This window comes from Barbatula barbatula, assembly GCF_947034865.1.
Source record: "Barbatula barbatula genome assembly, chromosome: 20".
NCBI classification, from domain to species: domain Eukaryota; kingdom Metazoa; phylum Chordata; class Actinopteri; order Cypriniformes; family Nemacheilidae; genus Barbatula; species Barbatula barbatula.
The window spans coordinates 11,960,985-11,975,434 of NC_136783.1; the positions used below are offsets into that span (position 1 = coordinate 11,960,985).

General features: G+C 37.2%; 1 protein-coding gene across 1 annotated transcript in view; it reads left to right on the forward strand.

Annotated features, from left to right (window-relative positions):
• The first annotated feature begins 227 nt into the window (after positions 1 to 227).
• Positions 228 to 14,450, forward strand: part of prickle2b (prickle homolog 2b) — a 62,703-nt gene continuing 48,480 nt past the window's right edge. The window contains exons 1-2 of the mRNA XM_079482888.1: positions 228 to 548; positions 1,159 to 1,244. Coding sequence (XP_079339014.1) covers positions 513 to 548; positions 1,159 to 1,244 — 122 coding nt within the window. The 5' untranslated portion in view covers positions 228 to 512. The remainder of the gene's footprint in view (positions 549 to 1,158; positions 1,245 to 14,450) is intronic.

Below are 14,450 nucleotides of genomic sequence, written 5' to 3' on the forward strand. Positions count from 1 at the left end.
CTCTCTCTCTCTCTCTCTCTTCTTCTCTCTCTGACGCTTAACATACAGTGTGATTTTAAATGTGCAAAACAATATTCAAAATGAACACAAATTCCCGTTTGAACTGCTTGTAAATAATAGTTACATGTAGCTAATAATTCGTTTTTAACTAGACTCGTTATGCAAAATAAATGTTTAAATGAGTTCGCGCGCACACAAACAAACACACATTATACGAAAATGTGTCATTTACATAAGTGCAATAGACGTCTATGTGAACTTTATATCTGTGGACCACATTCACGGGAATGTAGGCTATTTTCTCTGACATTTACCGGGATACTTTGAAGAAGCGTCGGCGTGCCCGGAAATGCAGTCATTTCATTCACAAGCTCACAACAAAACTGATGGGACGGACCGCACGAGCACTTCTAACCCCAAAGTGGCGATGAGCATTTCACCACAAATCTTCTCCCGTCTCGACTCTCGGACCCGTTTCAGAAGCTTTTTTAATTCACTTCGCTCGAGGCGTCATGTTTACCCGAAACCTTAAAAAAAGAATTCAGTCGGTAAGTAAAGCGGTCCGGGCTGTTTTATTAACGACACATTTAAATGACTTCAATTATTGCCTCGTTACTCGGTGCGCATTGGTGATGTATTAAAAGAAAGCGGCTCTTTGTAGTGACTGAGTTATCTCCGTGTAGCTCATGAAGTGATGAAACAGGCGTCTGTGATGTTATGGACCAACAAATAGTAGATCAGTCAGGCTTAGCCATTCAGTTTCATTAAAGCTGGACTGGGAATAGGCTACTGGAAATACATTTAGTTTTCTTCAATGTGTTTTATTATTTGCAAATGATTATTCACCAAACTGTTTTATGACATGACAACGCGTGCAAATGCATTGCTGTTGATTCTATTTTAATTCTCTTCGTAATGTGAATGAAGTTTCATTTAAAATATGCGTTTTGTTTTCAATGTTGCTTTATGCACGTGAAGGTCATTCTTCAACTGTACATCTCTTTTCAATGTTCTATATCTCAAATGCCTTTATACAGTAATGCTGTCTCACAAATATCAAGACAAGTGTGGGATTAATTATGATCATGTATATTAACATATTTGCATTTTAGATAAAAATCTTTCTGACCTTTTTTATTTTTTCTATTTTTTTTATAGCCCACTGTGTTTGATAGCTTAAACAGAGGACAACCTTGTAATGTTTGTGGAGAGCAGTGTCCTGGCTTCATTCTGCATAAATGGAGGTAAGACCCCTTGTCGATTCTGAAAATGCAGACCTGAGACGGAAATGATTTCAGCTTCCCAGTCAGATTTAAGTGTACTGTTTGAAAGAGTTTTGATGGCGTATTTGGTCAGCAAAGGAGAGGTTAGCATTTCAATGCTTCTCTGTGTTCAACAGAAAATTGGTGTTCTATAAAGATAAAGTCACACAACACAATACGAGAACTCAATAGAATCTTAAAAGAGCTGAGTGCGTGCCAGAGCCAGCAGGCATATTTTTCAGGACCTGTATGTGCAAAGATAACAGCATACACTGAGCTAGCTGTTCACGCTTCAAGCCAGGATATTCAGGCTTTATTTATGCTTGAGCTAGTATAAAGGTCTCTCCACATTCTGTTTCTGGTTCAGAAGAGTGACCCGTGAAGTGGCAAATGTTAAGGATTCAAATGGAAATCATAATAAAATCTAATCATAATTATTCTAATTTCATATGTCATTTTTGACCTCTGAGTTATGACCAAATGAAAAACAATTACTCAACTTCAACGTCTGTTTTTGTTTGAAAATAGTACAAAACATCACAATGTCGTATCCTAGTTTTTGAAAGTGACTTTGTAAGGTTCTCGCTATGCTTTAGAGTAACGTTATATGTCCACGTAGTAAAAGCCAAGATCCAATGAATCGGATCAACTCAAAGAGCATTTTGTCCTTCTCTGTTTGCTTTGTAAAGAAGCTAGAGACTGGTCTTCTTATGGGGAGCCACTATAGCGGGAGGGTTTGCTTGGTTAGAGGGTAAGAAGAAATCCTCATCCGGCTGTTCTCCATTGCTGTAAACAATTACGGGGCAACAGTCAGCTCTGGAATGTGCTTTTAATTGTCTGTCTTTTGCGGGGCTACAATAAAACGAAATAGTATCCCAGACAAACTTACAGTGGACATTTGTAACAGTGTTGACATTTGTGTTCACCCGAGTGACCTATGACACGGCATGGGGTCTCCTACACGCTACCAACGGTAGCGTCTGAGACGTTTTATAAAGAGAGATTGTTATCAAGATGGCTGTTTGGGTCGTGTATGTGAGTGAGTGAACAAGAGAGAAAGGTTAGTATCCCGGTTTGTGTTTTGCATGGGTAAACCTAGTGATGAAAATCATCTCCATACAAGAACTTATATTCCATTTAGTCTATTTGAAAGCAGTAGGACGGAGCAGAGGACATACTGGTGCAAATTAAAAGTTTATGTATGGAGACATCTACCCATATTCACTTTTACCATCTGTAAAGCATAAAATATTTGTCTTGAAATATTCATGTCTAAATATTAATTGGAGGCGTGTCCTGCTGTAACTTTGTAAAGCCAAGAGGGCTGGTCCTCAATGAACTGAGTCTTTTTGGCTTTCTTGTCGCTGGTAGAGCATGCCCCTGAAACCAAGGATTTGATTCCCAGGGAATACATGTATTGATAAAATGTAAAACCTGGCTTTGGAAAAAGTATTTATGACAGGATTACATTTTTGTACCAATGGACACATTTTGTAATTTGTTACTGATTATTTCTATTAATAAGACTACAGCCCTAAAAATGCACATTATTAAAATAATGTATTGCTGTCCTCTAAGGGATAGTTCACCCGAAAAGTTAAATTCTGTTAACATTTACTCACTTTCTTATTATTTTAAACTTGTGTGACTTTTTTTCTTCCGAACACAAAAGAAGATATTTTAAGAAAGTGGGTAACCGAACAGCGATGGTACTCAGTCACTTCTATAGTGTAGTATAGACACAAAACCAATGCAGGTCAATGGGTACCGTCACTGTTCGGTTTCATGACATTCTTCCAAATATCTTCTTTTGTGTTCCGCAGAAAAAAAAGTCGCACAGGTTTAAAATAATAAGAAGGTCAGTAAATGATAACAGAATTAAAATTTTTGGGTGAACTATCCCTTTAAACCCATTCTGCTTTAGTCTCCCAGACAACACGCACACAGACCACCCACAGTAAGCTCATGGACCGTCTAAAGCATAGTGCTGTCAAACTCTAATCTGATTGGCTGAGTTTACATTGTGCTGAGAGTAAGAGTTTATAGTAGATCAGTATGGCAACAAAGTCTAGTTTACAATGATTCATTAAAAAATCGCAACAGTTTTTCAGATTAGTGGCGTGACATGCTCAAAAGCTATTTAATAAAGGACTTATTAGCAAATGAATAGTTTTTATTATATACTGTGCTTTGTATATATTTGTAAGATCTTCATGAAACAACCAATATCATATTTATTTTGTAAAGCACTCCATTTTAAGCACTGTATGTTATTTCCGAAGGTAAATTTGCAAGCGTTTTTGTCCTCGTCCTGGCAGCATATACAGTAGACGGTATTAGCCCTGTAATGTAGAAGGAAGGAATATTGTAGCTTGTGTAACACGATGATTTGAATAATTTATGATCCCGTTGGCTTGATTGATTTTCTTTGTGTTAATGAGACTCATTACAACCCCTATTAGAATCAGGTCTTTGAGTATTTGCTATCTGATCAGCCAGTTTATATGACCCACTTGGTTGGTATAGCTCTTGTGCTCAAACTTCAGATATTTGCAGGTAGTGTAAAGATGGAGTTCTTGACAAAACGGAAATAAAGAGAAACAAAGCCAACAGACTGTGTTCTCTGAACCTTGGGTTATGATTAGATTTAGACTCAGCATATAGGAAAGGTGCAAAAATAAATGTTCACACATACAGTATGTTTAAACATCCTTAAAGTCATTTGGAGCTGGCTGGATAAACACTGGTCTCTGCCCCCCGAGTAACCTGCTCGTATCTGCATAACAGTGCCTTTCACTGCGTTAACCAGCCAAACCAATCCATCAGGGCGGTCTGGCAGATGAATAGGCTTTAAGTGGAGTCTCTTTTTCAGTCGGTTAGAAGGAGGAGAAAAGAGAGGGAATCCCTGGTCCTTGGGCACATACAAAGAGGGAAGGAGAGCATAACAACTAGACCCTTTCTAGATTAGCATGTACATGCAGAGCCACAAAAAACACAGTCAACCTTAATAGAGAATAACTGAATCACTGTATCTACTGCAAGTATCTTTTGAAGTGGTAACTAGACAAATGTCTGCTACTTGCTAATACCTATTTTACGAATCAGCTAAATGATCTTTGATTTTATTGATAACATGCCCATCTGAGGTTTTATTTAACTAAGTGATATTTCGGGCCCTTTTTAAATAGCTGAGCTTCACTATGCATCATGAATATTAATAACAAGTTGACCATTTGGATACAGTAATCGGACTGTTTCTGTCGAATGTGGGGAACTGTTTGCATGCGGTTGGCTTTGGTTGGAGGTAATGATGTGATCATTTATTATCTATAGGGAGCCACAGAGATGGCGTATTTTTGCATGCAAACCCCGGAAGCGAGTTAGCATTTTAGGACTTCCGGTTCCATTGCTCCAAAGTCTGTATGTTTTTTGAATGGGTTTTTGGTAAATCGCCTGAAATAAGGTCTGTGGGAAACAAAACGTCTAAATACTTTCAAGTTTTATTCTATGACATAAGACAGACCAATTATAACCCACTTGTGATTTTTTTAAAAGCCTGAATGTGTCTTAAAAATTCGTCTTTGCACATATAAAGCTTAGATGCGGATAAGTAATTTCTTACCAGAGAACACATTTTTAATAAAGTTTTAAAGAGTTGTCGAAGGCTTGATGGTGGTGACGTTGATATCGGTCGACCTTAAGTGTAGTCAGTTTATAGCATCGTGTTAGCTTTTTACTTCTGGCGATTGTATTTCGGCTTCAAAAGTAACAAAAGTTGTGTTAATTTGTAAAGACTATAGACAAAACTTGTAAACATCACAAACCTTTGTTAACATTAATTACAGTGCTTATTTATTGCGATCTTCCAAAATTCTATGGGAAAATGCATAGGCTTTCGTTTGAGGAAACAACACGGCGCTTGCTTGTATGTGTAGTTGACAAATAACCTGTCTCCTATGGTGTTACAGCAAATAATTAGAAAACAAACTATTAATAATATATTATTTTATATTATAAGTATTTTGTATATACAATAGCTTAAGAGAGATTTATTGTCATTGCAGTTTCATTGTTGTCATTATAGGACGCTATATGAAAGTGTGTGTGTGTGTTTAAAGTTTAATGAATTTAGAAAGGTTAAAGTCCCTGTGAACCGATCGTTTTTACCTGTGTAGTCTGACGCATTTTCGAGTGAAAAGGAATTTCAAATGAGAAAATGAGTGGGCGTGGCTTTTGTTTTTCACTGCAAATTGATTTGATGTAAAAACAGCTGACTGACAGTTGAAGGGGAGGAGTTAACGGATGCTCCGCCCAAATCGTCTAATTTAAGTAATTTCAGATTGAAAATGCACTTCCGCCCCGAAATTATGATCTGATTATACTGAAGATTATGAAGGTACATATTTAAAAAGAAAATGACCCACATTGATAAGCTATTTATTCTAACACTGCAATATTTCATAAAAAATTATAATTGTAATTTTATTTTCAGTGGGTCTTTGAAGAAACAGAGTATGTATTTTAATTATTTATTTGAAATAGTTCACTTTAAAATGTTAAACTTTTTTTAAGATTTGTGCTTGAAATTATGCATTTATGTCACGACAATTAGAAAATAATCTCTCTATGCTTTATTTTAGCTTCATATTTTACAACTTCAAAATAGTGGATGCTCAGTGGAGCTGAGCAGGTGTAATAGGATAACTTCTTTATCCCTTTGACTCCGTAACATTAGGGCTAATGATTACAGAGGTGTATGTGTGTGTGTGTGTGTGTGTGTGTGTGTGTTTGCGCATCTGAGTGAATCTCAGTGTCAATAGCTTTTTCTGACCAATCCATGCTGATCGAGACATTACTGTATGACATTTAATAGCCATTTGCTTTCATGTTTAATGAAATATCCTGTTGTATAAACACCACTGTTCTAGTGTTACATTGGTGTTGCGTTAAATTATTAGTCTGTCTTTTTATTTTACGTAATGCATGCATGCACACACATACATACAAAATTTCAGTGCTAAATGTCTCAAACTCAAATGCCCTGAAGCAGAACTTCAAACTCAACAAAATGCTGTTGAACTTTATGAATGATGTATTTCTGATGACTGTTATTTGTTGCCGTCGCAGGTACATCAAAAGGGCATTGAGCTTGACAAAGTAATGACTCATGTTGAATAAAGTGCTGACTCATGTTGTCTAGCTTTTTGCAGGACTTTTTCATTTGTTTCTTTCTTACCAGATAGATTTGAAAGGTCAACCAATCAGGATTGAACAATTGGCCTTTTCTAAAACTCTCTCACTGTCATTTCTGATCGGTTCCGTCAGCATTTTGCTTCAGTACAGTAATGGTTGTTATCTATTAACATAGTTCAGAATTTGAATGTACTAGTTAACAGTAAACATACCACATCAAAGTCTGGATTAGGCAACAATCCTTGTGACCTTAAAATGCCTGTGGTTGAGACCCTGTTTACACCTGCTATTAACATTTCTCAGATGTGTCTCCTGTGCACTTGTTATCAGGTTTCAATGGGTGAGGGGTATAAGATCTCTAATTTCATGACCGCACGCATCACCCATGTCTGTGTGTTTCTGCTTTTGTTTGTAATGCATACAAATTTTGTTTACCAAATATTACAATTACAGTAATCTCACCACAAATGTGATGCTTGCAGCCAAATGTTCAATATTTCAAATGATCAACTGTGTAATGAATCATGCAAACTTAGTGTGCAGGAGAGTCAACCAAAAAGTTCAACAACAAACATCTTCACCTTTATTCATCTACATCAGAAACCACACCATGGAGCTGATACTACCCAAAGCAATCCAAACACGTTTCAGTTAGCTTATTCTAGTCCTTGCAGAGTGACTACAGCCCTGATGAAGAGATGAATAACCAGTGTGGCATGAAATGGATGAAGTGATCTGGTCTACTGAAAGACTAGTGATGTGTGCAAATAGGGGCACCAGAGCGGTTGGTGGTAGCGATCAGCGATTAGCCAAAAGGGTGCCTGCGTGCGTGTGTGTGAAGGTAAAAACATTCTCCCTCTGTCCCTAAACCCAAGGTCAGTCTTCTGCTGTAAATTTGAGCTCGCGCTGAAACACCAGCTCAGCTGCAGCTGCTAAACACCCAGATCATGTCTTTATCACCCCGGCCAATTAGTTACCCGTGAAACACAGGGCTCGATACAGATTGCCGCTGAAATCCACAACACACTCGGTTAAGTCATATAATACATGCATGGAATGCATGCGTAACAAATGCTGCATTAAAAATGCATTTAGTCCATATTTGTGTTCTTTGTGCTCCCTCTCCTGCAGCTGGCACTAAATGATCTCTTAAATGTACTTCTTTCTCTACGCCCCTGCATTGAACCCAAAGCAGTTTAGTCACTGTTGTATTGAAGGGTCACTGAATAAACCTACTCGCCCTCATTTCACTTCACATATGCCTGATTCAAACATAGATGTTATGATGAAAACATCAAAGGGGTTGTGGAGATGTCACAGAGGTGCAGCACCTCTTGCACAATAACCTCATGAGACTGCGCTGGGTCTGAATGAAAGACTCTTTGGCTCCATTGAGGATTTGGTTGATCATGGCCTCTGTGGTGTTCTGGGGCCTCAGGTGTACGCAGGAGGGATATATCTTCTGTAATGTGTTTCTGATGTGTACATGGTTATGCATAGACACCCACCTATGCATAGACAAAACTACAGTACCTACACTACTTCAAATCATCCTTTGATTTCTCTCTCTCTCCTTCACATTTTCAACAGCAATGTAGGTTTTTTTAGAGACTATAAATTAGACAGTAAATTCTAGCTCTTGCTGTTTTCCATTCTTGACATGAATATTTTTTCACTCCATGTAAAATGGTTTATTATTTAAATTTTTTAATTTGGTACATTATATAGTTCATGAACAGATGATTGTTGCTGTAGCCCTTTCTGTCAACAGAGGGCACTGTTGTATTTATTTGGAGAAGTTTGTTCCTACAGAATGTTTTTTTTCTTTGTTTGGATTTTTTAACAGACACACTAGCTAGGCTTCAAAATGAAGGTGGGCTTCAAAAATGTGAAGAAGAGTGAGTTAATAAGAAATAGTGCACATATTAGATGTGTGTTCTTATGCACATGCATACTTGAGCGTGAGTGCACAGCAAAATCGCCTATGTTAAAAAACACTGTGAGAGTTCATTTGATTTTTATAATCCACACCATCGAAGTGTGAATTATATAAACACTGTGAGAGTTTAGCTTTTTTTGAACTGGCGATTTTGCTGCGTGTGTGTGCAAGTGTGTGTACATGCTCTGTGATCACAGGAAATTGGAACTGCTTCAGCGCTCCTATTAGAAGCCATTTCCTGTGTTTTTCTTTTAGATGAAATAAGAGGCAGCACACAAGGGCCATGACTGCTTCTCTCTCACCCGGGAAACACTGAGTACTGCAATCTGCACACGCACACACACCCACATTTTTGCCTTCACGCCAGTTTACTTAAAGTACACACAAAACTCTACATTTGTATTAGAAATCAAATAAGACCAAAGGCTCAATTTTACAATTGTGAGGTTAAAAGAGTACATTCGTTTTTCTTGTGTCAACCACCTTGCTTGAGCAATCCAAGTGTGAATTTGGTATACGGATGATCTCACTGTAGCAACAACGATTCTCAGAAAGTGAGATTTTCACAAGCTCACTATTTCACGTTGCTTTTGTAAGAAAGTCAGAGACATAATATAAGAAAAGGCTCTCATTAAAAATGCCTTTGCTCAGTGAGTCATATAAAGAGAGATGTGTTTGTAGGCGCTAGTTTCCAGGGTGATGGCACTGTTCACACTCTTTGGGTGCCGTGACAACCATGAAAGAAGGCAGACGTATGAGGTGAGATTGGTCAAAAATCGAAATAAACACCCCCAGTTTGGTACAAGACATTCTCACACACACTCACGCAAGCACACATAACTCTCAAACATGCTGAGAGGAGGAGTGTGGAGTTGTCCGTCAATGTCATCTGTCAGTGTTTGAGACATCTCCACAGCTGTTTCCTAGATTGACCTTGTGGAAAAATGGTGAAAAAATCTCAACCGAAGTTCTCAAAACGACAGCCCTTTTATTTGCAGTCCAAAATAATTATTTCTTCATAAGAACAATCAGCCAATATAAAGTGCAATCTGCCATCCCTTGTTCATGCTTTAAATCTCCAGCTGTTGAGCTCTGATATCCCCACCCAAACACACACAGGAAGTGTATAATCAAAACCAGAAGTGCCATTTATAGAAGTGTTTGATAGTCACACGTTTGTCTACATTAACAACAATATATCAAAAGAATCTCAGTTTTAAGGGGAAAAAAATTAACTTACACTTGGTGACCCAAGGTGAGTCTCGATCTTGGCAGTTTTGTAGCGATGTGTCCCGGTACCGGATATATATGAAACCTAGCTCACTCCACGATGAGGTTGTGAATTTCTTAAAGAGTGAAAAGGTAATCGTTTTCTAGTTTGATATCCTTGTAACCCCAGTAAAGTCTAAATATCCTGGGAATAGTTCTGTCACCGACTTTGAACCTGAACGCTTTAAAGTTTGCTTTGACTAGTCATGTGATATTTAACATTTTCTTGCCAATTTCATCACAGGTAATGTTAAAGCAATAAGCCAAGAGAGCCGCACGTTACATTTGATTTTACAAAAGAGTTTAAGGAATTATTATTATATATTTGATAATATTTGGTAATTATATCAATTTCTGAGCTATACTATATATTAAGTCCATACAACTTATTGTATGCAAACAAACCTCATTCATCAAAAGCTCATATTTTGTGTTCCACACACTTACACACAAAAAAAACAGAATACAGTGTTAAAATGAGATTCTGTAAATGTCAGAATCTGTTAAGAAGTGTTATCAAGCACAATACAGCACAGTTAAACAGACAGTAAGACACACAGGGACAGAGGGAGTTTATTTGAAAGGAAAAGACCAGGGGTAAGCTTGATAAGTCAGATGCATGGTTTATCCATCCAACTGCAAAAACTGCATTCGATACAGAAGATTTAAGATCCACATGTTTTTCCATCCATTTATAACAAGAACACTGGCATTCCTTTCCTCTACTTTGAAGAAAATACTTGAATATAAACAACTATGCACTGCGCTGTACAGAGTCAGCATTCTAGATGTTAAATTGTGTAATTCAAGTCATTACAAGAATGAGTGGCTCTTGCTATTATGTAAATACATTAGAGACTGAAAGTTTTATGTCTTTGAAGTGTTTGTGTGAGAAAGCTTTGCAAATATGACACACACCCCCACATTATTAAAACATTTCTCTCCTCTGTGCTCCGAGGAGGCAAAGCCGAATGATTCATGGTTCCCCTCAGCTGTGCTGTAAGACATCACTACATCGCTTGTGTTTTGTGCTGTGACTTAGTAACTCGCACCAAGATTAAAGCCTCCCTTCATTTATCAGCTCTCTGTACGTGCAATTTGCTCATTGATTGAGTCCATTGAGTACAGGCCTCACATTTTATTTGATATATTTGTTTGCCTTCCTGCCACTCTTTGATGCAAATTAGGCTCTGTCTGATTTCCTTAATGTGTTTCTACATTAAGCCAGATGTACAGTATATGATAACCTGCCATCAAAAGTAAATTGTTTAGACGGACTAAGAATATTTAGAAAGTCAAAGGAAGAAGAGAACGAACACATTGAGATGGGTAGTGTGGGGGAAGTGATGGTATATAATAATCATCCTTGCTTGCCTGTATACATTTTATCACTGCCTTCTTTTTATGGAACAGATTATTACGCTCGTTCCATCTGTATCTAATTTGACAACGAGTTGTTTGTTTCTCTAATAATATGTTTTAAAATACAGCCTTGACTATTGGATAAGTGTGTGTGGGGTGGAGGAAAATTGGAAAATTGTCCCCAGAAGTTTGCTAAATCTGTCAACTTCTCTTTGGGGACGGATATCAAATGCTATATCAATGATGAAACGCAGCAAAGTCAGCACGCTAGTCTACCTGAGTAAACTTTTAATGGTCTTCTGTCCCAAAATGTGCATATCATTGGCTTATATTAAATAACACATGCAGTCTTTGCTATATGTCATATTTTTGGCTAAAAAGCAAAATATATCAGTATTTTGCACTTATAATATATTTTTAAGTTTGCTTTTCTTACTCCACTGGCAACATTTAGTTTTTGTTCTTATTTTATACATAACAACTAGTAATGTTTTTGATATAGGCTTGAAAAAAATAAGAAAAATAAACACTAGAGAAGAAATAAATTCCTTAAAACATGTCTTCGTATTATAAACAAATTTATTTCTAAGTATTTTGTATTCAAGCGATAGTTCCCGATAGTGACCAAAAAACATGGGCCATATTGACTTCCATTGTATTGGCACTAAACCACTGAGACATTTCACAAAATATCATCTTTTGTGTTCGACAGAAGCAAGAGTCGGAGACAGGTTTTAAATGACATGACGGTGAATAAATGATGACTGAACTTTTATTTTTGGGCGAGCCGTCCCTTAAATAACTCTTAAAGTGTGTATTAAAAAAACTATAGATTAAGAAAACAGATCATGGAATCCATCCAACATCATCTTGTTATAATAATGCACCCATTCTGGCTAAAGGTGAGTTTACTGTTGAATCATAAGTCTTCGTTGAGCTCAAACATGTTGAGCTTCTTGAAAGCCTTGATATATTTGGAGAGGTACTTTACTTTCTTTACCTAGCACTTGAAGGAGATCCATGCCCCTGAATCCTCTTCCCTTGTGCGCACGTATCTGTTGTGTTTTGTTACACGTGCAAAACACAGTAAGTACAGTAGGTATGAGTTACGGTTCCGTGAAGAGTCAGAGAGTCGTGTACAGAGAATGTAAAGGGGTAGACTCGGCAGATGCTGCGTGCTCATGTCTTCCTTCCCTCAGGCATAGCTCAAACACCATGTGCGGCATGTGTTTCATGCTTGCGTGCACGCATGTGGATGCGCCAGTGGATTTGCGTGTGCACTGTTGGACTCGTGTACGTTTGTTTGAAGTGTAAAACTGACACTTGTGTCAAATGAGTGTAAAGCTGAACTCCTGTCATGCAGATTATCCAGTCATATGCTTCACAGTCTGTTGGTTGGTCTTTCTACAAGCTTCATGTGAGGGAATGTACCTTAGTCAGGGTTTAATTTTTACTTTACATCCATACAGTACATCCACAGCGGTAGCTTTGGGTTGCTCTGTTTCACCACGTTTATTGGGTTGCTCAGCTTATTTTGCATACCTTACATTTTGGAAAGACACATTCACACTTTCGTGGCACAAACTTCATTTCCGGTACACATTCGCAAAAAATAGTCTCTGTAGATTATTTCTGAAAACAAGCAAAAGAAATAACAAGTAAATTGCATTAGCTAGCTAGTTAAAAGTATGTATAGCCAGTATTATTTTGGGTTACCAGTAGAAGAACCGTTACTTGGCTAAACTTAAATCTTACACAACCCATTCAACATATAGTTTATTTAATAAAATTGATTAACAAATGGTTAATTTAATATAATATAGATAATAATATATTATTATGTAAATATATTAATATGAATTAATATTATTAAAATATATCAATAGTTATATTATTATTAGCCACTACCCAGAAGCTTCAACAAACACAGACCAGGTGCGTACGTCCGATGAAACCATCTATACCTAGTTGTTGATTCTTTAACAAACGAAAACGGAAATTATGTTGTTAAAAAAATCTGGTGCACTATAAGACAAGATCTTGGTACATTTATTGTTACATAATACATTTTATGCATATGTTTACTTTTCCTTTTTTTCATTCTGTCCTCACTCTCTCTCTCTCTTTGCCTTTCACCTTTAGGTTGCCATATACTTCACCTTGACAACAGTCCCTCCCAATATCTTGTTTGAATTGTAAATGTTAGAACACTGGCAAGCTGTGCACCTTTTAATATGAATAATGCATATACACAGCTTGTAGAATAGTTGATGCTTTTGAAAGTTAACACTACAACAGTGTGCTATAGCATAAATGTTATGTGTACAAGTTTTTTTTTAAACACACATGAACATGAACACTGTCCTCCTGTTAGGTTATCCATGCTAATGTACTTCTAATTCTAAAAGTGTAAAAGCCACAGATAACAAGAGTTTTGCTATTTTTCAAAGTTTAAAATAGATATAAAGCATATTAAGATAGCTATTTTAATATAATCTTTTAGGTTTAAAGCTTTAGCTGAGACAAAATTTATTCTCCATGTGAATTAGACACAAACCATAGGGTGAATTTTTACTTTCAGAGTAGTGTAGATTCTCCTGTAAGTCCAGATCATTGTCATGCGGTGTGGGATCTAGTGCATATATTAGACAGAGGCAATGGACTGTCTGGCTTGATTAATGGCATGAGACAATTGACTGTAGAGCTGATGGGCCTTATTGCTCAAGTACAATAGAGCTGCCATGAGGACACACACACATTCAGAGAGATCTGGATTGTCCACCAAAGTGAGTCTTTATGGAGTTCCACTTGAGAACCATTAAAAGACATTCCATATGGTAAACCTATCTTCAGGGATATAAAATAAATGAATATTGTTCCATTTGTAAAGCGGAAATAGATTGTAGGCTCTTTAATGCATTTTCCAGGGTTACAAGAAAAGTGAGAGCTGAGACCTGCGGCTACGTTTCTCGACCGTTGTATCACCAAAAATCACGTATAAACCGCTCTAGACGGCGCCGTTAGGACACTCACAGACACAAAGTATCCATAAAAGATGATGCTACGGTGCATAACAACCATCTGATGCTGTTCAAGCATTTTGTGTGTGTGTAAACTTTAATAATGACACTCAATAGACAAATCCCGGCTGGATGTGTGCAAATGTGAAAAGTAGTAAGATTATCTTTTGAAATAAACTCCCCTTGTCAGATCGAGCTGGTTCTCACTGATCAAAGCTCAGTGTGTTTGTGCATGCGTGTGTTTTGTGTGAATGTGCATTATAAAGTGTCAGGCTCTTTCGAGCTGAAAGGCTTCAGATCATCTCTGACGATCAGAGTGTTGTCTGCTATTTTCAGAAACGGATGCGCAGGCATCATCGAACATCTTCAAAGACTTGCTTACTATTAATGTCTCACGAGTGATGC